The 23,342-nt window shown below is 45.2% G+C and overlaps 1 protein-coding gene across 1 annotated transcript in view; it reads left to right on the top strand.

The window, feature by feature from the left end:
• Nucleotides 1-8,688, top strand: part of CNTNAP2 (contactin associated protein 2) — a 1,485,958-nt gene extending 1,477,270 nt beyond the window's left edge. Inside the window, exon 24 of the mRNA XM_055084701.1 lies at nucleotides 3,488-8,688. Coding sequence (XP_054940676.1) covers nucleotides 3,488-3,687 — 200 coding nt within the window. The 3' untranslated portion in view covers nucleotides 3,688-8,688. The remainder of the gene's footprint in view (nucleotides 1-3,487) is intronic.
• The last annotated feature ends 14,654 nt before the right edge of the window (nucleotides 8,689-23,342 follow it).

The raw sequence follows: 23,342 nt of genomic DNA, 5'->3' as shown, positions 1-23,342 counted from the left end.
TCTGTTGTGCCTTCTGTCACTCAACATAATGTTTTTGTTTTTTGAATTAATTAATTAATTTTTGACTGCATTGGGTCTTCATTGCTGCGTGTGGGCTTTCTCTAGCTGTGGCGAGCGGGGGCTACTCTTCGTTGCGGTGCGTGGGCTTCTCATTGCAGAGGCTTCTCTTGTTGTGGAGCACGGGCTCTAGGCGCGCAAGCTTCAGTAGTTGTGGCTTGCAGGCTCTAGAGAGCAGGCTTAGTAGTTGTGGCGCACAGGCTAGTTGCTCCGTGGCATGTGGGATCTTCCCAGACCAGGGCTCAAACCCGTGTCCCCTGCATTGGCAGGCGGATTCTTAACCACTGCGCCACCAGGGAAGTCCTGACATAACGTTTTTGAGATCTATCCACATTGCTGTATGTACCAGTGGTCTGTTAATTTTTATTGCCAAGGTGTATTCCATTGTATGAAGGTATTATAATTTGTTTTATCTACTCACCTGTTGACAGGTGTTTGGTTTGTTTCCAGATATGGGCTATTTTGAATAAAGCTGCTATGAATATTCTTGTCCAAGTCTCTTGTGAAAAAAAGTTTTTGTTTCTCTTTGGTAATCCCTAGGAGTGCAATTGCTGGATTATAGAAAGAAGATATTTAACTTTATAAGAAATTCCCATATAGTTTTCCAAACTGGTTGAACCATTTTACACTCCCATAAGCAATATTTGAGAGATCAAGTTGCTTCACAATCTTAGCAACACTTGGTATTGTCATTCTTTTTAATTGTACCCATCTAGTAGATGAGTAGTGGTAACTCATTGTGGTTTTAGTGTAGTTATCTGATGACTAGTAATGTCAAGCATCTTTTCATGTGCTTATTGCCACATGCAAATCTTTTGTGAAGTGTCTGTTTAAATCTTTCCCATCTTTTAATTAGACTTTTTTGACTTCTTGCTATTGAGTTGTAAGAGTTCTTCTCACATTCTGGATACAAGTCCTTTCTCAGACATACGTATTTTGAATATTTTCTCCTAGTCTGTGACTTGCCTTTTCATTTTCTAAGTGGTATTTTTTGAAAAGCAGGAGATTTTAATTTTGATAAAGTCCAATTTTTCTAACCTTTTTATAGTTTGTGATTTTTTTAAGTCTTTCTAAAAAATCTGCCTACACCAAGGTTGTGAAGATCTTCTCCTATGTTTTCTCCTAGAGGTTTTTTAGTTTTCATTTTTATTTTTCAGTCTATAATCACTTTGAGTTAACACCTATATATAGTATGAGATAAAAGTCAAAGTTATTATTTGCCAAATGAATATCTAGTTATTCCAAGATCACTTCTTGAAAAGTCTATATTTTTTTCCAATTTAATTTCCATGGCACTTTTGTCAAAAATCAATTGGCTGCATATGTGTATGTCTTTTTTCTGGGTTTTCTATTCCATTTTGTTGATCTATATGTCTTTCTTTGGCCAATACCATGCTTATTTTATTGTTGTATCTTTATAGTAAGTCTTGAAATGAGCAGTGTAACTGCTACAATCATTTCTTATTTTTTTTCAAAATTATTTTTACTATTCTGGGTCCTTTGCACTGCCATATAAAATTCAGAATCAGCTTATACATTTCTACCAAAAAAAAGTTTGCTCTGATTTTCATTAGGATTGCATTAGATCTATAAATGAACATCTTAACAATATTGACATTGAAATATGGTATATTCATCCATTTATTCAGGTTTCCTTTAGTTTCTCTCAGCAAGGTTTTATGATTTTCGGTGTACAGTCTAGAACATCTGTGTTCAATTTGTTCTGTTATAAATGGCATTATTTTATTACTTTCATTTCCAAGTGTTTCTTGCTAATATGTAAAAATACAAATTTCACTTTGCTAAATTTATTGTTAGTTCTAGCAACCTTTTTCTGTATATTCCTTAGAATTTTCTTCTTAGACAATCCCAGCACCTGAGAATAGTGTTCTTACTTCTTCCCAATCTGTACACTTTTTTATTTCTTTTTCTTGCTTTATTGCACTGTCTAGGGCTTTCAGTACAATCATGGATAAAGGTGTTGAGACCTGACAGTCTTGCCTTAGGGGGAATGTGTTTAATCTTTCACTATTAAATACAATATTAGGGGGCTTCCCTGGTGGCGCAGTGGTTGAGAGTCCGCCTGCCGATGCAGGGGACACGGGCTCGTGCCCCGGTCCGGGAGGATCCCACATGCCGCGGAGCGGCTGGGCCCGTGGGCCACGGCCGCTGGGCCTGCGCGTCCGGAGGCTGTGCTCCGCAACTGGAGAGGCCGCGGCGGTGAGAGGCCCGCGTACCACAAAAATAAATAAATAAATAAATACAATATTAGCTGTAGATTTCTCAAAGATGCCCTTTATCGGGTTGAAAAGTGTCTTTCTCTTGATAGTTTCCTGACAGGCTTCATGATGAATGGGTATTGAAGTTTGTCGTATGCTTTTGTGCATCTATTAAGATGATCATATGGTTTTTCTCCTTTATTTGTTTAATGTGGTAAATTACATTGCTTAATTTTTTAATATTAAATCAATCTTATGTTCCTAGAATTAACACCACTTTGTCATAATATATTATTTTCTACCTACTGCTGGGTTTGATGCTAAAATTTTATTAAGAAGGTATATGGCTCCATCATTTTCTTTTCCTATAATGTGTTTGTCTGGTTTTAGCGTCAGTATAATGCTGGCCTCATAAAATGAGTTGAGTGGTATATCCTTCTCCTCTATTGCCAAACATATGTGTAGGATTGGTATTACTTCCTTAGGTCAAGTTTGTTAATAGTGTTTTTGAGGTCTTCTAAATCCTTACCGATTTTCTGTTTAATTGTTCTATCGTTACTAAGAGAAGAATGTTGAAATCTCCAAATATAATTGTGATTTGGTCTAAATCTCCTTTCGGTTCTGTTAGTTTTTGTTGTTGCTGTTGACTGAAAAAAATGCGCAGCCTAAAAGTTGAGAATTATTTCTTATTCAGTGGACGAAACTGAGGACTCAGGACACAGCATCTCAGATAACTCTGAGGGGCTGCTCCGAAGAGACGGGGGGAGCCAGGATACAGAGGAGTTTTTGCAACAAAGACCAGGTAGTCGGAACATCAAAAGATTACTATTCATTAAAGAAAACCAGACATCTCAAGTTAAGGAATTTAGCGCTTTTCTATATATATGGGAAGATGCAAGAGTCTGGGCTCACTGAAATCATTCCTTCGATAGGCACCTCAGCTCTCTGGGGCCAGTATCCTGTGCTTTCTCATCCTGAGTTCCCTCAGGGCTCCCCATCTGGGGCAGCTGTAGTGGCTGACTGCTGCAACATCCTTTGTTTACTGATATGGCAGGCAACGTTGTTAGTCCACATTGTTGTTGTCGTTTGGGGGTTCTGTGTTTCGTATGGGAGAGGGCAGCACTTGAGGGAACGATGGCGAAGCAGGGGAAAAGTGTTGGCGGGACATACAGGATTTGGTTAACCTCTAGTCCCTCTGCTGTCTCCACCAGGGGTCATTGCCGTGGTAATCTTCACCATCCTCTGCACCTTGGTCTTCCTTATCCGGTACATGTTCCGTCACAAGGGCACCTACCACACCAACGAGGCCAAGGGAGCAGAGTCAGCAGAGAGCGCGGACGCCGCCATCATGAGCAACGACCCCAACTTCACAGAGACCATTGACGAAAGCAAAAAGGAATGGCTTATTTGAGGGGAGGCTCTTTGGTGATGGGATGAGGGCAGGGAGAGTGACTGGGGAGGAGGGCAAGGGACAGAAGCACCCTACTTCATACTCCTGAGCACATCCTAAAAATATTAGCACAAGTTGGGGGAGGCAAGCGACAGAAAACTCCTGAGACTGACGGCCACAAGAAATACTTTCTGATATTTCTTTATAGCTGAGTTTCCCCTTCTGTATCAAAACAAAATAATACAAAAAATGCTTTTAGAGTTTAAGCAGTGGTTGAAATTTGTAGGTACTATCTGTCTTATTTTGTTGTGTGTTTAGAGGTGTTCTAAAAACCCATGGTAACAGGGCAAGCTTCCTACATTTTTCAGAGCCCTTAGAATGTGGATATTTTTTCTTGAGAAAAGCTGATGCACAGTATACATGGCTTCCAGCATTTTCTTCCTTTTCCATAGAGTCAGCCTCTGACGGGCTATTGTAGTAACTAGTTCGTGTTCACGTAATATTTCTTTTGGTGTCCGGTGAATTGGAAGAGGAGAGATGGGGCAGAGAGAACCTATGATTTGACAGTTCTCAAAGAGACCTCAGACTGTTCAGCTCTCTGAGAGTTCCCACCAGAAACAGCTGGAGGGAAGAGGGGGTGTGGCCCCTCTTGTGTGACAACATGATCAGTACAACTGAGAGCAGCTTTCAGAACCAAGGAAGCAGTTTCCTGTTGGGATCGTTGGTTTTATATTTCATCAGATTCTGCAAGATAATACTGTTCCACGTCTGCAGTCTTAGCTCTATCCAATGTCTGTAACTATCAGCTACGCTACCTGGTGACCAGCTGTTACAAAAAATTTTCCCTCTGCTTTACCTACAACATATTGGGTCAGATTGTATGTGTGCATAAGCACCTCAGTGGGGAATTAGAGCCAGATGTTAAGATTTGTCTGCTCTGTTTCTTTAATAGTTGGTAGCAAGAGTATGGATACTTCCTAGCAGATGCATAAATTAGGTTGGTCTTCTTATTTTGCTTTAAATCTCTAGTCTTTAAGCCCCGGGACAAGATCCTAGCAGACAGTGTCCTCTGAATGGATGAACCAAAATAAAGCCAAGTTGTGACTGCTAGTATTGTTATTGCTGTTACTCTGGAATCATGTGGAAAACCCTGCCGTATTCTAACTCATCTACTTCCATGTATTGTTCCATCCTAAATAGACACACTGCCATGATTCAGGGACCTTCTTTGGCAGATACATTTGAAGCTCAGGTTCATCACAACCTGGTAACTGATTATTGCTTCTCAGAGAATGGACATGTCTGGTCAACCATACCTCAGTTTAATCAGGAACCTTGATCAACTAATTCCAGCAAGTAACTCTTTATTTAAAAATAATCGACCGTGTGTGTAGGCAAGTGGGACAATGCTCCTACTGGAGCATCCAAAAAATAATTTCATTTATTTATTTTAAAAGAAGATTACACAAAAGTTATTTCTAGAATGACTACCATTTATGACCCTTATAGTTCAGGCTGTTATACTTGATAAGTACATCAAACATTGTTTTAGACTCCAATATTTTGAGGAATTAAATATCCCTTTTTTCTTTCTCCCCCTGGAAGGAGGTAAGATGAGGTTAAAAAGGTACTGATGCTATTGTTCTGATGGCCTGCTTGGAGGAAATGGAAATTCTAGTTCACTTGGGTTATATATTCAGGATACTCGGGATGCCTGACTTATTGGAGGACCTCAGTTTCTTGAGTGATGGAAAATGGTATCCAGAGCTGCACATGGCACCAGTGCCTGACACATTCCAAAGGAGACAGTGGACCAGTTAATTCACATTCAGGTCAAGGTCATAAAACAAAAGAGAATCCTAGCGCCCTCTGACAGTTGCCGACCTCGGGCACTGTCATAACCACCCTTTATTTAAAAAGGTCTTGATCATTCTTCCATAAAATGCATTTAACATGAAAAGCATTTATTAATGACCAAATATTAGAACAACATAACATTTACAAATGACATATTGAACATAAAGGTTAGTTATTGGACCAAGATGACTACCATTAAGGATTCTTTTATATATTTTCAAAATGAAAGAGCAAATTTTAAACATTATATTTAAAAATGTTTCTGATTTCTTAATACCTATTTGATAGGTATTACTTTTGCACTTAACACATAGCGCCAGATGGAAATGTATCATTTATTGCATTTGCCATGAGACCTTTATTCTTTATACATTGTCTGAGCACTTTCCCTTTCTTTCCAAAATGATTAAGAAATTAAAACAATCAAACATAGCCCCTTATACTAAAATGTTCTCACCCTTTCTCTTCTCTGTCTTCTTTTCTTTTTCCTGCCACAAAAAGTGAAAAATAAAACCTAACACTTCTCCCCAGATTTTCAAACGTAGGGCACCAGGATGACGGCAGGAATGAGTGTTTCTCCCACCTCAGCATCGTCTGAGATTTACAGACGCATGACACGGCCTCTGCCCTGAAGGGGGTTACAGCCCAGCCAACGGACGGGACACAGAAAAAGTGGATGAGGTACTAAGTAATGAAGTAAAGGGCCAAATGCGTGCTGGAAATCTTCTCTTTGGGACTGCAATCTTCACCCAAGTTCCTAAATTTATTTGTGAAGGCCACATACAGTACCTTCTTAAATGCTAAATAATTTTGTTGATGTGCAGAAAAGAAGACATCTCTTTTTTCCAGCTCCCCAGGCAGCCATGACATTATGACCCAAGCTCAGGGCCCAGTCCTGCTTTGTCAATCATATCCTGCAAAAGCCTGGTGTCTTATAACCCAATACCTTACCAATCAAGCACAAAGAGGCTAGTGGTAGTCTCTTTAAATAATAAAAGAATCGGAACAAAAACAAAGTTTTCTTTAAATAAGAGGTTGTTTTCAAGTTGCAGGAGAAGCTGACAGTTGATTTCGGGTTGTTTGTGCAGGAAACATCCTCCGTGTATAAAGCAAGCATCTCTGTTTTGAGTTGCTAGGATTGGGGTCTTCAAATGAATGCAAAATCAGCCCCCATCTACGCTCTCAATGTACTCCCTTGAGCTCAAGGATGCTAGCTCAGGAGGTAAGAGGTTATATTCTTAAGTTCTTCTCTGGCCCTTCATAGTATATAAGACAACATTCCCCTTGTGGCTTTCAAACAACTGCTCAAAAAAGAAAAGAAAAAAAAAAAAAGGTGAGAGAGAGAGACCTGTTATGTGGGAGTTTTTATTGACGATCTGGGGATAAGCGTTTGAGAGCCTTTATTGGAAAATTTCCTGTTGCCCTGTGTTTGACAAATAAGCATCCTTCACTAAGAGGAGCAGGAAAAAGAGTTGGCGGGAGCCCAAGAGTAGATCTTAATGTTGCTGAACATCTGTGGGGCAGCCGCCAGATGGCACTGAGGGCTGGGCACAAAGACAAACCATAGAAAGCGCCAAAGGCAAAGCGAAGCGCCACCGCTAGGAAAACGCAGTGTCAGTGTAGCGTCAGCATGAAACTATTAGTTCCTTCTGTAACAGGATCCGTACTCTTCCATTCTTCCACACGTTCTTTTTCTCCCTGTCCTTTCTCGTATGGTGTAAACGTTTTCATGGTCCCTTGATGTCTCACACCTCCAAACGATGAGCACCTGATTGGAACCTCTTAATATATTTTTTTTTCCTTTTCACCATCCTGCGAGGTAGTTTTCAAAAAGCAAGGCAACAATTATTGAATTGAATTCCGATGAGCCAGCCAAAAATAGGTCTAAATTGCTAGTCCCAAGAGCACCACCTCATCCTGAAATAGATGAGAAACAAATAGTGTTTCTAACTGATCTGGGCTGAAACCCAATAGGTGCCGTTTTTAAAATGGTGTTTTGGTGAGAGTTGATCCCTAGAGCTAACCCTTTCTCTCTCCCTGACGTGCTCTGTAACCTTGGCCAGCTCGCTGAACGTCTGTTCCTTTTTGCCTCGTGTAAGATAGAGCTGTTTTATCCACTTCATGAGACGACGGTGAGGTGTCGTGGATTCTTGGCTGTGGATACTTTGAAGCCCAAATATAAAGGCCAAAGTCAATGGACCTATGGGAAGACTTACTTTCCAGCTCGTGGTTGTAAGTCACATCAAAAGAAACCACGCTTCCACGTCCAGGAGCGTAGAGACATGAAGCATTGCTGTACAATTACTAGATTATAAGTCAGTAGACTGCCAGGGAGCTAATCCGTCAGCACTGGGAGATGCAACACAGCCAGAGGCCAGAGAAATCAAAACGCCGCATGTATAAAGCCCTAAGTCCCCACCTGGGTGTGACTTGCCGCTTACACGTGCCCCGGTATGATTACAAACAAGACAACGTTGAAAAGCAAATGTGACTGTTTCAGGCAGCCCGATGGCCCTGTGCCTCCACTACGCACACCCTGCCTGATGATGTTGGAAACTGTAAATTTATTTCACAGCAGTATTTTTTGGATACAAGTGGTTCGTGAAACTCGCTGTCCATGATACAGGGAAACCGTGATGAAAAGTTGGTTCTCTCCCACGGAGCAAAGACTAGCAAAGGGTAATAAAGGTACCTGGGCACACGGGTATCAATACCCAGCAGGCACTTACGAGTTTATTTTCCAGATGAAAATGTGCTTTAAGAGCAGGTCTACTCACAGGGGCTGCACCGCTCTCCGAGTCTCAATTTCTTTTCAGCAGCTGCTGGACCCTGAGGTGGTCATGGAAACGTGGAGACTCCTCCCATCTGGTAGGCCAAGAAACAGTTCTCAGTGTCACTGATTTTACTTTTTCTTCTGTCAGGTTTCTTTTTGTTTGTTTGTTTGTTTGTTTTTCAGCGAGCATGGTGAACTGCAGAGGTTAGGGTTGTGAAATTTGGGCTAATATTCTTACTGTAAAGTCATTTAGGCTTCCATCCCTGTGAACTAACACGAAGTTTTGCTCTCTGAAAGCAACAGCATGTAAACTAGAGTGAAAGAAGGAAATCATGTATGTATGCCTACTATTCTTTGTGAATGTCTTTCATTTAACTAAAATTATATTAGAAACTGGATTGATAAATAAAAAAGTCCAAAATAGTTTTAATTATCCTAAAAGCGATTCTTTGTGTTTTGTTCCACCTGATTCTCTTAGAAGCTATTTTCAACCTTCAGCAAAGAAAGCTTCAGGCGCTGACGTACACATCTCTTGGGAATATAATCTTTCCCTGAGCTGTGGCGAACTGGTCGCTCTGCAAAGACGGGTCTCGTAGGGATGCATCCATCGTTAACCTCCATTTGCCGCAAGCTCCTCCCTGCACCCCATTTTTCTTGAAGTGGCTTAATGGGTATTGGCTTCAGGTTTTAGATTAGTTTACACACAGCTTGGTAAATTATGGTTGGAGCTCCATGATGTCCAGAGTATATTCTGAGCCCAATTTGGGATGAGGGAGTAACGCTGGGTCATGGACAAATAGATCCAGACCAGTGAACTAGGTAACAGGAATTTACAGCGTGTCTGGGGTGCAGATCTTTCTCAATGCACTCCTGTACATTAAGGGCTGCAGTTCTTAGTTCTTGGTCCCATTTTCTAGTCTTCAGCTACCATTGGGAAGCCATTTCCTGCTAATCAACTTTCAGTGAAGCGTTGAAATGTACACCAAATAAGTGTGAATTCCAGTTAAAAGCCCAACCTCTCTGTGCTTCAGCGATTCCCAAGGCCAATCAATAGAAATAACTCTGAAGTCTATTTAGAAGGAATTCTGCTTTGCAAGTGGGATCCAACAGGTGTGGGGAGAATGTCAGAAAGTCCCCTGAGAAAAGAAAATCAGCGCTTGTAAAAGTTCATAACAAACGAATTTTAAAAGGATGAGCCAGCCAGTTCAGGATTTACCGTCTGCAGCAAAAACATCTGAGCACCACATGCTTCCTCCCTTTCCCAGTCTCCCTGCCATCAGCCATGTGGACACCAAGATCAGTAAGCTCCAGGAAGACAGCGATTTTATTTTGCAGAAGGCAATGTCTTTTCAATGAATGGGGAGTAGAGAAGCGGAGAAGGGTAGGAGAGAGAACAGCGGGGGGAGAGGTACATTGAAGAAAACATCCAACTTTACTCTTTGTTGGTGATGACATGGCCTGATGGACTTACCAGAAGACAGAAAAGAGGAAACAATCGTGTTATTATTTTTTGAAAAAGAGTTTATGTCCTCCCCAAAGAACCTATGTTCGAAAGCTGACTCTTGAGAGCAAGTAGTATATGAGTCATCATTAACATACGCACATCTCGCCTTGGTCACTCTGAAGTCCATGAATTCAGAGAAACCTGGGCTAAATAATCCCTGCCCTGGAAGATTCCTTTCTACCAGCAACCCTTCCCCTCTCACAAACACGCCAACATGCCTGCAAAGGACCGCAGCTCAAAGCAGTTTGCCAGGAAGAGAATGCAAGGTTGGTTTGGGGGTTTTTTTTTTCCCTCTGCATTTCCATTATCATTCCATCCGTCTTAATTCATCCTCTGGGTACAGGGTGAGTAAAATCTCTTGGCACAGATAAATAAACACGTATGTGAAGTCTTCACCAAAGGAATGAAGCCAACATTTTTTTTAAGTCCAAAGCCTGAGAAAGTTAGTCATTTCTTCTAAATATAGAAATTCAAGTTATAAAATGTAAATTAAGATGTGTCAGAGATGAAAAAGGCCAAGATGATGAAAATGAACTTATTTTGTTGGAAAGTTGGAAGGTGGAATTCTTAGGTCTAGGAAGGCAATAGCTAAAATGGAACCTAAGGGCAAGCTTTTAAGTCGTGAAAGATATAAAAAGGCTAAATAAGAGCTTACTCCCTAAGATCTAGTACAGCAGGACTAGGAGGAATCTTTGAAGCCAGGAGTGAACTCTTGAAGTGTCTGTAGTAGCCAGGAGTTGCCAGTCTGAAGTATCTGTCAAGTCGTTATTTAAAACAAGGTGGAACACACTCAGAATGCTGTATAGCCATGGGAAGTGACCAACTAGATATATACACAGCAATCTTAAATCGTATATCTTAAAAATGTAGAACAGAGTGAAAAGGTAAGAAACAAAATTAGATTCATAAAGCAATGGAATTTATTAACATTAAAAACATACAGAGCAACAAAACATTTGCAAGGATCCATGAATAATTAAGGATATGGCTATGTACTTACATCCTTCTATAAAATATATGTTACATGCAAAGCAAAATATGATAGTCATTACCTGTGGAATGGTAATGAAGGAAATGGGAGTGACGATGGGGTGAAAATAAAGTAAAACAAAACAAAACAAGAGACACCTTGCATGGATGAATGATGATAAGAAACCTTATTCTGTGGATTATCATCGACTTGACTCTCAGCCCCGTGGAGCCTGGGTGGGGAGAGAGAGGGGCCGGGAGGGCAAGCATCCCGTCGCAGGGCAGCACAGTTAAATCTCGACTGCAAAGGGCTGACGCAGAATGGATGTCAGGAAACATAACCGCTAATTCAATCAATCAATCAATATGAGTGGATGAACAAAGGCAATGAGAAAGGGGAGTGACAGCAGAGCATTTCTGTGCTTTCAAATGCAATTACGTTCCTTGTATTGCGGAACCGAAGGAAACTGAGGGATAAAGGATCTGCCCTCCGGTTCTGCAGATGAACAGACACCAACCCCTTTGCAAGGATGTGAATGGAAGTTGCCGCCTCGCTGCTCCGCGTGCGCTTTCCGAGAAGGCGCCCAACCTGGACCTACCTGCGGATGACTCCGCCCCCAGCCTGACTTCTCCTTCTTGGACAGAATAAGGTCTGTACTCGTGTCGAGCGGAACCGGAACAGCTCTGCTGCTGGCCAAGTGCTGGTTCTGAAGCTGGGCCAGTGGCAGGTGTCCCTATTCTGTACTCACTGCAAAGAAAACATTCCTGGTTAAATCACAGATCTTGCTAGAAGCACACCCGGGGCTTTGTCAGAAATACAAGAAGATTCTGTAATATATTTCTGGGTGATCATGTTACAACTCCTCTAAATTAAATTAAATTTACAGAGTTCATTTGCTTTGATTCCAAGCAGTAACCATGGTGTTCCCTTTAAATCATCACAAGTGTAGGAGATATATTGAGTACTGCCAGACATGTCATTACAAATCTCAGCTTAAGCACTGCAGAAGTGAACTCTAAAGTTTAATTGGTGTCCCCGGCTGGTGTTATAAAATACAAGTCCGGGACACATGGGAAAGAAAAATGACTTAATATAAATCATCCTAACATGAAACCAGCAAATAGAGTAAAGCAGAGAGCTGAATTTATTTTGAATCAAAATGACTTGCCTTGACACCTGTACTGTATTATGTGATTGATTTGGGGGGAAATATTTATTCTTCTCAAGAAGACAACTGTTTTCAGGGACAATTGAGGAGAAGGAACGAATAGCAGACATTGGGTCATTTGACAAGATTACCTGGAAGTATATGGATTGCTGCGCTGGCCACGCCCAGACATAATCACTAGCAGAAGCTCCATGGGACGAGTCCCCTTGACAAAACCAGCTGTCGTCTAGGACGTCAGTTCTGCAAAGGTGGGGCGGGGATTTCACAGGGATATCACAGCTACACTTTGGGGCCACCGGCCTCCACATATTAGTTCAAACTTTTTAAAATTTAGTCTTATTTCCTGTTTTTACCACCTTTAGGGTAACCATTTTGATTCATCCCTTGGGGAGGGCATTTGCCAAGGGCTCAGGTCTTCAAGCCCTGCACTCACCACCCCCAGGGAGGGGGACTGGGTTGCATCACAGTCCCACTGAGAAGTTTTGGCCTGACCGTGGCCGTCCTGTGCCTTCTCTCCGCCTCCCTCCTTCATCCGCATGAACCGTAACTTCAGGGCCCATGGGAAGTCCCCACCACGTGTCCACCCCACCACGTGTCCACCCGCACCCACCCAGCCTCACGCACGTGAGCCCTCGCTCTTCCTTGAATACCGATCGGGGCCAAGACTAGCCCTGCATCTACTACAGAGGATGTCACTTGGAAGGAATTTCCAAGAACTACTCCCCACGTGGCCATCGGAGGATGCAGTTTACAACCCCCAGCCAAGTGATAGCTGTGTAACTGTAAATCTGGATGATTAAATGCTGAGAAAGATCCCTGGTTATCACATAGCAGCTGCATACCTGACAGGACACAGTGTGCCATGCATATGTACATTTCACCCTTGTTCTCGGGGTAGAAAGCTGTCAAACAGAATAGGGAAGGACAGTGGATTTCTGATGGGGTTGAAGCAGTAAGCATCACACGGTGGGTATGAATTCCCCCGGGGAACGGCCCCACCCTGAGAAGAGAAAGGCTATGGGAGACTCTGTGGCATCGGACCAAATTGCCTCTGGGTGGGACCACCACTCATCTGACCCTAGAACGGGGGAACCCAACATTTGGGGTCAAAACATCTATTCCAACTGCACTCAGGTCATCAGTACACAAGGGAGACCACATGCACGGTGGATTAAACACAGCCCACAAGACAAAAAAAGGGGCTTTTGGAGAGACGGATGCCGGTCTAGGCCCTGTGGGACAAGCTGAACTCACTTTTAATGGGGAGTGGCAGTCAGTGGAAAAAAACGTATTCACTAGAATAAGCAGATTCACGGGAATTCTCTTCCAGGAGGAAGGCAAGTGATGAAGGTCAGCACGAAAGATAAGGAAGCTTTGGTGAAGCGGGTGGGCTAAGCTCAGCAAATGATGTGCGATACCGAGAGACCCAGCGCTGGGAAAGGGCTTGTTCCCCAGCGAGGTCTCTTGACTATTTTACTTCCAGCAGAGGCTGAAGTAGCCATGGGACGCCTATGGACCTCCAAACCCACAGAAATCCGCTGGTAATTCACATCAATGCACTGTGACTACTCTCGCCCCAAGAACAGATCAGAATAAGATGTATTCTTTAGCACAGTTAGCAGGTATCAGAACTATTCGGAATACCACCCACGTCCTCACCATAGGAGGGAGGTGGGCCCTGCTACATACCAGCACACAATGGAAACCAGCCTGAGTACAAGCCTGCGAGCTGAGACAGGGTGCCTGGCTGTGTCCCCAGCTGACCTGGAACCCGGAAATAACTGAACCCTGGCCTGTCATAATGATGCCTCTATAATAATATCTGACAAATGGGTGTGTTAGTTTCCTACAGCTGCCTCAACAAATGACTACAAACCTGGATGTCTTTAAACAACAGGAATGTATTGTCTCACAGTTCTGGAGGCGAGAAGTTTGAAATTAAAGTGTTGGCAGGGCCACGCCCTCTCTCTAAAGGCTCTAGGGAAGAATCTGCCTTCCTCTTCAAGCTTCTGGTGGTCCCAGGCTGTCCTTGACTTGCGGCTGCATCACTCTAACCTCTGCCTCTGTCTTCACACTGCTCTTCACGTGGCCCTCTTCTCTGAGCGTGTCTCCTCTCTTCTTAAAAGGACATCGGTCATATGGGATTGGGGCCTCTCTACCCCAGTGTGACTTCATCTTACCTAATTCACGCACAATGACCCTATTTCCAAATCAGGTCATGTTCACAGGTACCGGGAGTTAGAACTTCAATATATCTTTCTAGGGGACACAATTCAGCCCATAACAATGCACAAGGGCCAGTTCTGTCGGGAAGGCGTAGCAAACACCCCTGTATTCGTTCTGTCATGAAGTTGAATTGTGCCATGACCATAATATGCGTGATCTGGTATAACACTGGCGTTGTTGCTGAGATTCAACTACCTCAGGTAGGTAAGTTTTATGATAATACTAATAAAGATAATCAAATAGGTTGGGAGCCTGAGTTAAAACCTCCTTGGGATGCAATACTGATGGAGAATTACTGACCTGAGGAAGAACTGGACTTTGTGAGCCATCAGCTAATTTCTATGCTCAGTAGTTCTGCACAGTTTATCATAAGGTACAATTAGCTGTAGATGAAGGGAGAAATTGAGGAATCAAATTAATACAAAATTATAAAAATGTGTGTAATGGCTTTACAGACTGGATTAGTTGTTTATTTAAATCTTTTCCTACACCACGGTGGCTTCTCCAAATATTAGGCATATTCATACAGACGCTGTTGCTGTGTCTGTTATCTTGGACAAACGTGGTCATTCTTGGAAAAGGGCCAGGGGCTGGCCCGTGCAGGGAAGGATAAACCTTGACCAAAGATAGGTTTGGTCCTTTGTGTTGAGCTCTTGGGAGGTAACTTCTAAGCTCTTGGACTGTCCTGACTGATGAGTGCCTTTCTTGACCTGCGAGCCTTGGGCCAGACAGTCTGTTCTAACAATGAGATACATGGGTGGGGGCTTTGGGTCACTTGGTATCAGCTTGACCTTTGAGGGAGCTAGAGACTAAGGTCAGCCATAGGGGTGGTCAGGCATGTCTGTGTGACCAGCCCCAGTAAAAACTCTATAGACACCAAAGCTCAGGTGAACTTCCCTGACTGGCAATATTCCATATTTACTATCACACATTGCGGCTGGGAGAAACATGCACTGTCCTCCCAGCTCCACGGGGAGGGGACAGCTAGAAGCTTCCAGCTGGTCTCCACCGAGCACTGTGCTATGAGCCTTTTCCCGTTACTGAGTTCAATCTATGTCCTTCCCCTGTTTTAAACTGTAACCATGAGTATAACAGCTTTGCTGAGTTCTGTGAGTCCTTCCAGTGAATTATCGAACCTGAGGTTGGTCTTGGGAACCTCCCCAAGTCAAATCATACATACTCTTTCTCAACCAGTGTTTTTTCACTTAACAATAGAACAATTACATTTCACTTTACTAAATAATTTCCATCATTTTAATGGCTGCGTGATATTCCAGTATATGGCTATAGCCAAACTTACTATCTGTTTTACTGTTTTACTTTACCTCTGTTATTGGACATTTAGAGAGTAGATCTGAATTTTCCCTATGAAAATATTGCTGCAAAGAACACACATAAATAGATTCTTCTGTTTATCCATCATTACTTTATGATAAATTCCTAGAGGTGGGATTCTCCATCAGCTGGAGAATTCATTCCCGTTGCCGGGGGGGGGGGGGGGGGCGTCCTGCCAAAGATTTTACCAAGCTGCAGTCCTCACACTCTCATCAACTCCAAGCACCAGCATTTTTCCATTGCCAAATTAAGAGATGGAAAGTATTATCTGAATATTAATCTGATTTGATTTAATTTGCATTTTATTGATTACTAACAAGGGTGAATAGCTTTTCAGATGTTTTTTATTAGTCCTTTGAGAACTCTCTGTGGAATGTGGTCGTTTACGAGGCTCTTGATAATTTTTTTTTTCAGTTTGCACTAATTCACACTCCATAAGCAGTCTTTGGGGATGCCTGATTTCAGAAACGGTACGTATCAGCGTGAGCTGCGCTCGCAAGGGATGATCCAGCAGGAAGGACACTTGGGCTGGGTACGTCTGAATAGTAGGGCATTTTCATCAGGGAAACACACATGCGATGAGAGTGGGATGTGTTTTAGAAGGATAAAGCATCTTGGTGGAGGCAGAGGGCAGTTAGCTGGGACTGAATGGGAAAAGGTAGAGGTGAGCAAAGGGGCCTCAGGCTGGAGAGCCTTGAATTAAAGACTGCTAATCCCGCGGTCACCAAGAAGCCGTGACAGATTCTTAAGCAAGGGAGTGAGTTACAACTACTGTTAACTTCCTTGCTTGATCAGAGATCTGAACTGCCAACATGCACGGCATTGTTAAAAAGTCTGTTTTAATTTTCAGTTGAATCTTCTGACCACCCGATCTCGCAACTCCTCATCTGTTCGCCTTTCCCAGAACCTGCAGCTCACCACCACCACCACCGTGCGCGCTGCGCACACGCGCACACGCTCGCGCACGTGCACGTACACACGCCCCCCAACCCCACGCCCTCTGCCACGCAGTGGTTGCCCGAACGCCCTCGTTTCACCTCTCCACCTGATAAATCCCTACCAAACCCTTGGGACCACAGCTCCTTGCTCATTTCCTTAGAATCTCAATGACCAAGCTGGACTGTAATGCGTCTGTTTCCCCGTCAGGCTACCTGCTGACCGAAGGTGGAAGCCAGTTCTCTTTTGTGGTTGTCAGGGTCATCAGCAACTAACCTTACCCTCCAAGCCCTGAGGGGTCTTTTTTTTTTTTTTTTTTTTTTTTTTGCGGTACGCGGGCCTCTCACCGCTGCGGCCTCTCCCTTTGCGGAGCACAGGCTCCAGACGCGCAGGCGCGGCGGCCATGGCCCACGGGCCCAGCCGCTCCGCGGCACGTGCGGTCCTCCCGGACCGGGGCGCGAACCCGCATCCCCCGCCTCGGCAGGCGGGCTCTCAACCACTGCGCCACCAGGGAAGCCCTGAGTGGTCTATTTTTAAGGATCTCCAGGCAACCTCTCCCACCTGAGAATTTCTCCCACACATATTTGCCTAGAAGCCAGAAATACTCTTTCTGAGTCTCAGAGGGTTTTCATTCCTCCAGCTTCTCCTAAGAAATTGAAAATGCCCTTACCTGCAAATCTCTCATCAACCAGTATTTTCATTATTGGCTACTGTCTGAATAGGGATTAGGCAATGGCTCTGATTTACCCGAATGCAAATGAGTAGAGCTGGGGGCCAAGAAGGCTAAAGGACTCCTCAAGAGGAAGAGGACATGTCAACTAGAACTTGACCTGCACCACTGTGTCCCAGGCGGCAGACTGGAGGGAGAGAAAAAGATGCAACCACTGGTTTCAATTCTCTGTACGTCATGTTAAACTTCTGCACCCTCTTTACACTAACCGGGAATAGGAAAAGAGAGGAAATGACATCCTTTGGAAAGTTACTTGGGAGAAGATCTCAAGATGTATTTATTCACAATATCAGGTATCCCAGTGAATCTATGGGACCATTTTTTAAATAACTTCTTTAATGATATCTTGAATAAAACTCAGTTCTTTATTTACTCCTATCCTCTCTTTTACTGCCGCCTCTTTGTTCTTTCTGCATAAACTCTTGCAGCGTCTCAGAGGCCAGACGGGGCAGCACTTAGGACTCAGAGGTGAAGGATGCCTTCCTTCCATAGACGCTCATAACCGGCCCCTCCTACCCCGTGGTATTGCCTGTGTCTCACGATTCTTTGTGTGGCTGCAGGTATTGCCCTGTAATGCAGATTCCCTGTTATCCTCATGAAAACACATGCACAGTTTAATCTATTAACCACGCTTGTCAGAAGCAGGTGGGCCTTTTTGCAGCTCTCCCTGAGTTACAGGGAAAGATAGACATATGAAAAATGTGCTTGTAATCATATTTGCTTGGACTCCGATTCACGTCTATCCTGAAAAGCTGGAAGAATAAACTGTGAACAGCAACCACAGTCGAAAAACCAATATTGTGGCAACAGCAGAGATCGAAGGTTCTACTTTTTCTTCCTAAGACCTCTGGGGGGTGGGGTGGGGCTGAAGCTGCTGAGAAATGGGACCGCAGGTGGGGTAAGTAAGTCACTTCTAGGAAACAAGCCAAGTTGCTTTGTGGTTTAAAACAAAAACCTCGATTCAACGAATAAGAGCCTCGGGGGTGCTCTTCGTGCAAAGTCTATCTCTGTGGCAAGTGTGCTATTCAGTCAGTTCTGCAGACATTCATTAACAGCCTGCTGTGTGCCAAGCACAGTGCTGGGCCCTGAAGATGAAAACGAATGAGTCTCTTCTCTCCAAAACCCATCCCGTCAGGCAGTCAGGACATACACACAAGTAGCTCTAATACTCCGGTGTCTGTAGTAGGTGCTAATTTAAAGGTTCAGACAGCAGCGTGGTGAGGAAAGAAAACAAGGAACGAATCATCAGAGAGGCAGGGCAGTTGAGGAGTAAGAATCTGAGCCCAGAGCCAGCTGATTGACTCAACCCGTGGAACCACTTGGCTTCATCTCTCTGACCCCCAACTTTCTCACCTGTAATACGAAGATGACAATAACCTCTTCATCGCGCTGTCCTTGAAAGGATTTTAAAAACAATTATGTGCCCTTCCTGGCATGGTGCCCGGCACGTAGAAAGTGCTCAGGAAATGTTCATTATCATCGGGGCAGCTCTCGATATCTTTTTTCAAATTATTATAATATCAAACTTCTCTATGACCATTGAATGTTTATTTTAAAACTTTCCTTAATCATGGACGAACCTTGAAAACATTATGTTAAGTGAGATAAGCCAGACACTAAAGGACAGATGTCATATGATTCCATTACATGCGGTATCTAGAATAGGCAAATTCACGGAGGTAGAAAGTATAGAATAGAGGTTCCCGGGGGGCGGGAGGACGGAGCGGGGGGTTAATTGCTTCGCGAGCAGTTTCTGCTTGGGCGGCTGAAGGTCCGGAAGCCGTGTTGATGGTTGCACAGCAACGTGAATGTACCAAATGCCGCTGAATCATACACTTACAAATGGTTCAAATGGTTAAGTTTTTATGCTGTAGATATTCTGCCACAAAAAGAATACATTTCTCTGTGGCTTCGCATCAGAGAGGGATCGATAGCACGGACTAGTAACTGCTTCTAGAGAAACTTATTCTTAGAGAATGAGGTTTCTCCCCAGAACCACACACTGAGTTCCTGTAACAGCCACTATGGGATTGTGGCTCTGGAGAGCTCTCCATGACCCCTCAAGGCCAGCTTCTTGGCTCTCTTCCCTCCCCGGAGCCCCAGTCAGACCTGGCCCACGAACTGGGACTCGCGTCCCACGCTGTGAACGCGCAGCAGAGGCGCTCAGGTGAAGCCAATGGTCCTCCCACGAGGCCCCTCCCCCAGGCTGCGGCAGAGCCGAGAAGCGCTTACCCGGGCGTCCGTCAGCGTCCTCTGTGGCACAGGAGGGAGAGAACGGAGGACGTGCCTTCAGGCACGCCGCTGGGACTCCTGGTCTAGCGCATCCTCCGGGGCAGTTGCCATCTGAAAGGTGAGCACGCCTCCTCCCGATCCTAGTTGGCGGTAACTTCTCTACAAAGCCATCTCTCCGGCGCCAAATAGCTGGGCCAACGGGAAGGCCCATCAGAAGGGACGGGCTGGTTTCCTTCTGTTATTCCTGTGGGGCTAAACGAGGCGGGATATCAGAAAAGGTACTTTTCTCGTTTTCCTGAAAAAGCCAGGAAAAGGCGTGAGGTTGTCTGCAGCGCGAGGTTGTATGTTTGGCTGATATTAATCTGGGGCTGTGAGAAGCGCCCTCAGGTGGATCCAGAAGTTCCCGGGTGGCAGGTCAGGTGCCTGGCTTCCCGCACACGCTGTCCCTCTGAAGCCCTGTGACCCCACGTGGCCCCAGGCCCCCGAACCCCTCCTCTGCAGAGCGCTTCTAGCACCCCTCCGGCTCCGCAACTCTGCGGTAAAAGTCTGTGAGTTTAGTAGCAAAAGAAATAGAAATGATGACACGTTTGAGTCTGGGCACCATTTTACAGATTGGTGGATTCATCACTCAGTGCTGCTTTGTCCTAAATCACTCGCTGCCGGGGGTACCGACACCAGATAACAGCAGTCACCTGGCCTCTGAAGGCGTCCTGGGCCTGGCTACGAAGCTCGGGTGTTCTGCTTGAGATCCAGTTATAACGCTGAATTGGCACATTTTCCTTCTTATCAACATGCCGTTGCAAAATAAATGTGTAGTGATAACTTTAGAACTTTCTCTGGCTAGGTTAGCAACTAGTAATTCTGGTTTCATTTCACTCGAATCGTATCCTCCAGTTTTGATTACGATACCTGTTTCAAACCGCCTGAATACCTCCTAGAAACTGTACCTCTCCCAGGATGGCACAGGAGTTTGAGCCTTCGGACTCACTTTCCTTCTGGGGCAGGGATAAGGGACCCTTCAGGGAAGTCAAAGATCCATCACTGGGGCTGGGGCTTTGGTTCCTCCAAAGTTCCCGGCAGGCGGGGTGACAAGGGGAATGACCAAGACCTTGACGCCCTTAGAGGCAAACAGCACCTTTAATGAAATGACCGGCCAGGACGTGATGGACGCGCTCCACCCCAGGAGGGACGTACGCACACGACAGGCAGGCACGGGATGCTGGCGTATTTCTCCCGGTAACATTTGGGATAGGCCTTCTACGTGATGTGCCTTCAGTCACGGGGAGTTTCATGTTCACGATTTGGTGTGAACTTGAGCCCACCGCAGAGACGGTGGGAAATGGTCGGTGTGGAGGGCTCTCCCGAGGCCGACGAAACATGGGTCCTGCGCACCTGCCGTTACCCAAGAGGTGATGGTCATCTGCAGAGCACCCTTGACCAGGTCGCTGTCAGGGACTGAGGGAAGGAGCAAGGACTCTTCTGGCTGTGACGTGACGTAAGAGAGAAGGATTCTGGGCAGCCAGGGGCCACCCTTCGGGTGAGATCAGCGGCCACTTCACTTTGTTCCAGAAACAGCAACATCTGGGTGTAGCAGGTGTGAATTTGCACTGGCCATAGACTCAGGTGTGCAAGACATACAACCAAACCTCATTGACGTCAGGAGCTCTCCATACTGCCCGGGAGCAGAAGATGTCACGGGTCGCTTTGATTCAGGGTTCTTTCTCCCCAAGGCAGAGTCTGAATTCTGGGAGTGCTTCCGTGGCGCCCTCTGTTCCCCTCTGTTCCCCTCTGTTCCCCTCTGTTTCCCTCTGTTTCCCTCTGTGTTTCCCTCTGTTTCTCTCTGGCGGTGATGTACGATATCCCATCGGGTCCCAGTCGTCAGCTTGTCTCCAAGCCAGCACTGGCTGGGTAGAAACCTTGTTCTTATCAGATCCCAGACTGGATAGAATGCCCTCCTCTCTGCCAGCACAGCCCCTTGGGCCCCTCGACCTCTCCTGGCTGACCATGGGCCCGTACTCATGGGCACAAGAAAGCCTTGACTGTTCTTCCTCTCTGAGTGTTCCAGACACAGCAACAGAACAGCAAAGGCCCTGGGGCAGGAGCCAGCGTATTTAGGGAAACTGGGGTAACTGGAGAAGTGAGCGAGGAAATGGGGCCGTGAGGAAGCCAGGAGCCAAGTCACACTGGGCCTATTAGGCCATGGTGAAGATTTTGTGCAAATGTTTCCAGAAAGCCTTTAGAGGATTTTGAACAAGGGAGTGACATATTTACCTTTCCAGGTGGGACAGAAGTAGACGAAATGACACTAGGTAGAGGACTGTTTAATAGTTGAAGTGAGAAATGACGATGGCTTGAAGTAAAGTATTAATAGTAGGGGTTGTAGAAGTAGCTGGATATAGGATGTATTTTGTCAGTAGAGACAACAGAACTTGCTGTTGGATTTAAGGTGTGAGAAAGGGAGAAGAATCTAAGGTTAATCCTGGGTTTTGAATGGTGGTATCCCTCATTGGGCTGGGACAGATGGTGGGGGGGTGGAGGGAAGGAGGGGTGGGAACCAAGAGGTCTGTGGCCTTCTCCCATGTGAGATGCTGATTAGGCTTCTTAGTGGAGAGATACAGGAGACAACTGAGACGCCCGTTAACAAAGCCTAGTAAAATAACTTACAAAAGAGAGAAATTAAGGGGTGCTTGAGTGCGAGGTATGCTGGATTAATGGGGAAGATGAAGCCAGTTCAAACTACTGCGGCCAGTGGAGCTGAGGGCAATTTTCCTCTCCCCTGGGGCCTATCTCCAGGGAGGTGAAGGGACCCAGAGAACTTAATTGGCTGGTTCTGCTTTGCAGCGGGCTGAGCTGGTATGAACGCTCCTGCCTGCGTATTGGCACGCCTTGCCCTGCAGGAAGCTGGGCCCTATGCCCCTTCCCTACCCCAAGCAGCTAGTCGGGGGCCTGATCCAAATGGACAGGAGCCCAGGACCGAGGCAATTTGTGCTTCTAAACACCAGGTTGAACCCCCGCTTGGATACTGAAGGTGGACTCAGTCAGGCTCAAGGTCATCATATCCGTCTGGGCAGCCAGCTTCGCCACCCAGATGCCCTGTGCCCCCGGCCGGAGCGCTGAGGCAGCAACCCCAGGCAGAGTCTGACGTTCCGAGGCTGCACGATCTCTTTAAACATTTGGTGCAATTGAAACGGAGATTTGATTTCTGAGAAATTGACTTTCACATGACGTGTTGTCACAGATGCTGTGGGGATATTGGGACCCACCTGGGGCAGGATAAGTTGGTGTGTGTTTATTGAAAAGTAATGGGGGAAAGCTAGCTGATTCCAGGCTTTCTTGGAAAACTTGTCCTAGTCATTTGAACAAATGACTGGCATCCAGATGACAACAAACATGTTTCTGATAATTAACTGGAAATATCAGAAGCCCTCGCGCACTTGGGTTTCAAACCATACTGCACGCATGCAGCTGCTGGGCTAGCAAACAAAAGTAGACTGTCTCCAGAGAATGTTCTAATCTTGCTTCCAGTGGTTAACTGATGAATTTCCCTCTCACCGAGAAAAACTGTCTGTCCCCTGCCCGTGACTCTCCTGTCTCTGTAGGGTGAGGCGCCCGGCTCTGCTTGTCCACAGGGGGTGTAAGCGTAGGGGCACAGTTCGCCCGGGGTGCCTGGCTGTGCCCAGAGAGCACTGAGAGGTCTTTCCTGCTTCCAGAGGCTTCTCGATGCAAATGACAACCCGAGGGTCTCCACAGAAGCTGTTATCAGGACAAGAGTTAAAACAGGTCCTTGTTTGTGATTTTTGACCTTCAATGACCTTGATTCCTCAGGCTGAGCTTCCCCTGGACCTAGGTCATCCTTTCTAAGAGCCTTATTTCCATCTACCATCATCTGGGCACACTGCCCAGCATAATTTTATTTTTAGTCCTATGTATAGGAACTAACTTAGA

The sequence above is a fragment of the Physeter macrocephalus genome, chromosome 5 (genome assembly GCF_002837175.3).
Source record: "Physeter macrocephalus isolate SW-GA chromosome 5, ASM283717v5, whole genome shotgun sequence".
NCBI classification, from domain to species: Eukaryota; Metazoa; Chordata; class Mammalia; order Artiodactyla; family Physeteridae; genus Physeter; species Physeter macrocephalus.
The sequence above is the reverse complement of the archived record's forward strand: the minus strand, read 5'-3'. Positions and strand labels throughout refer to the sequence as shown.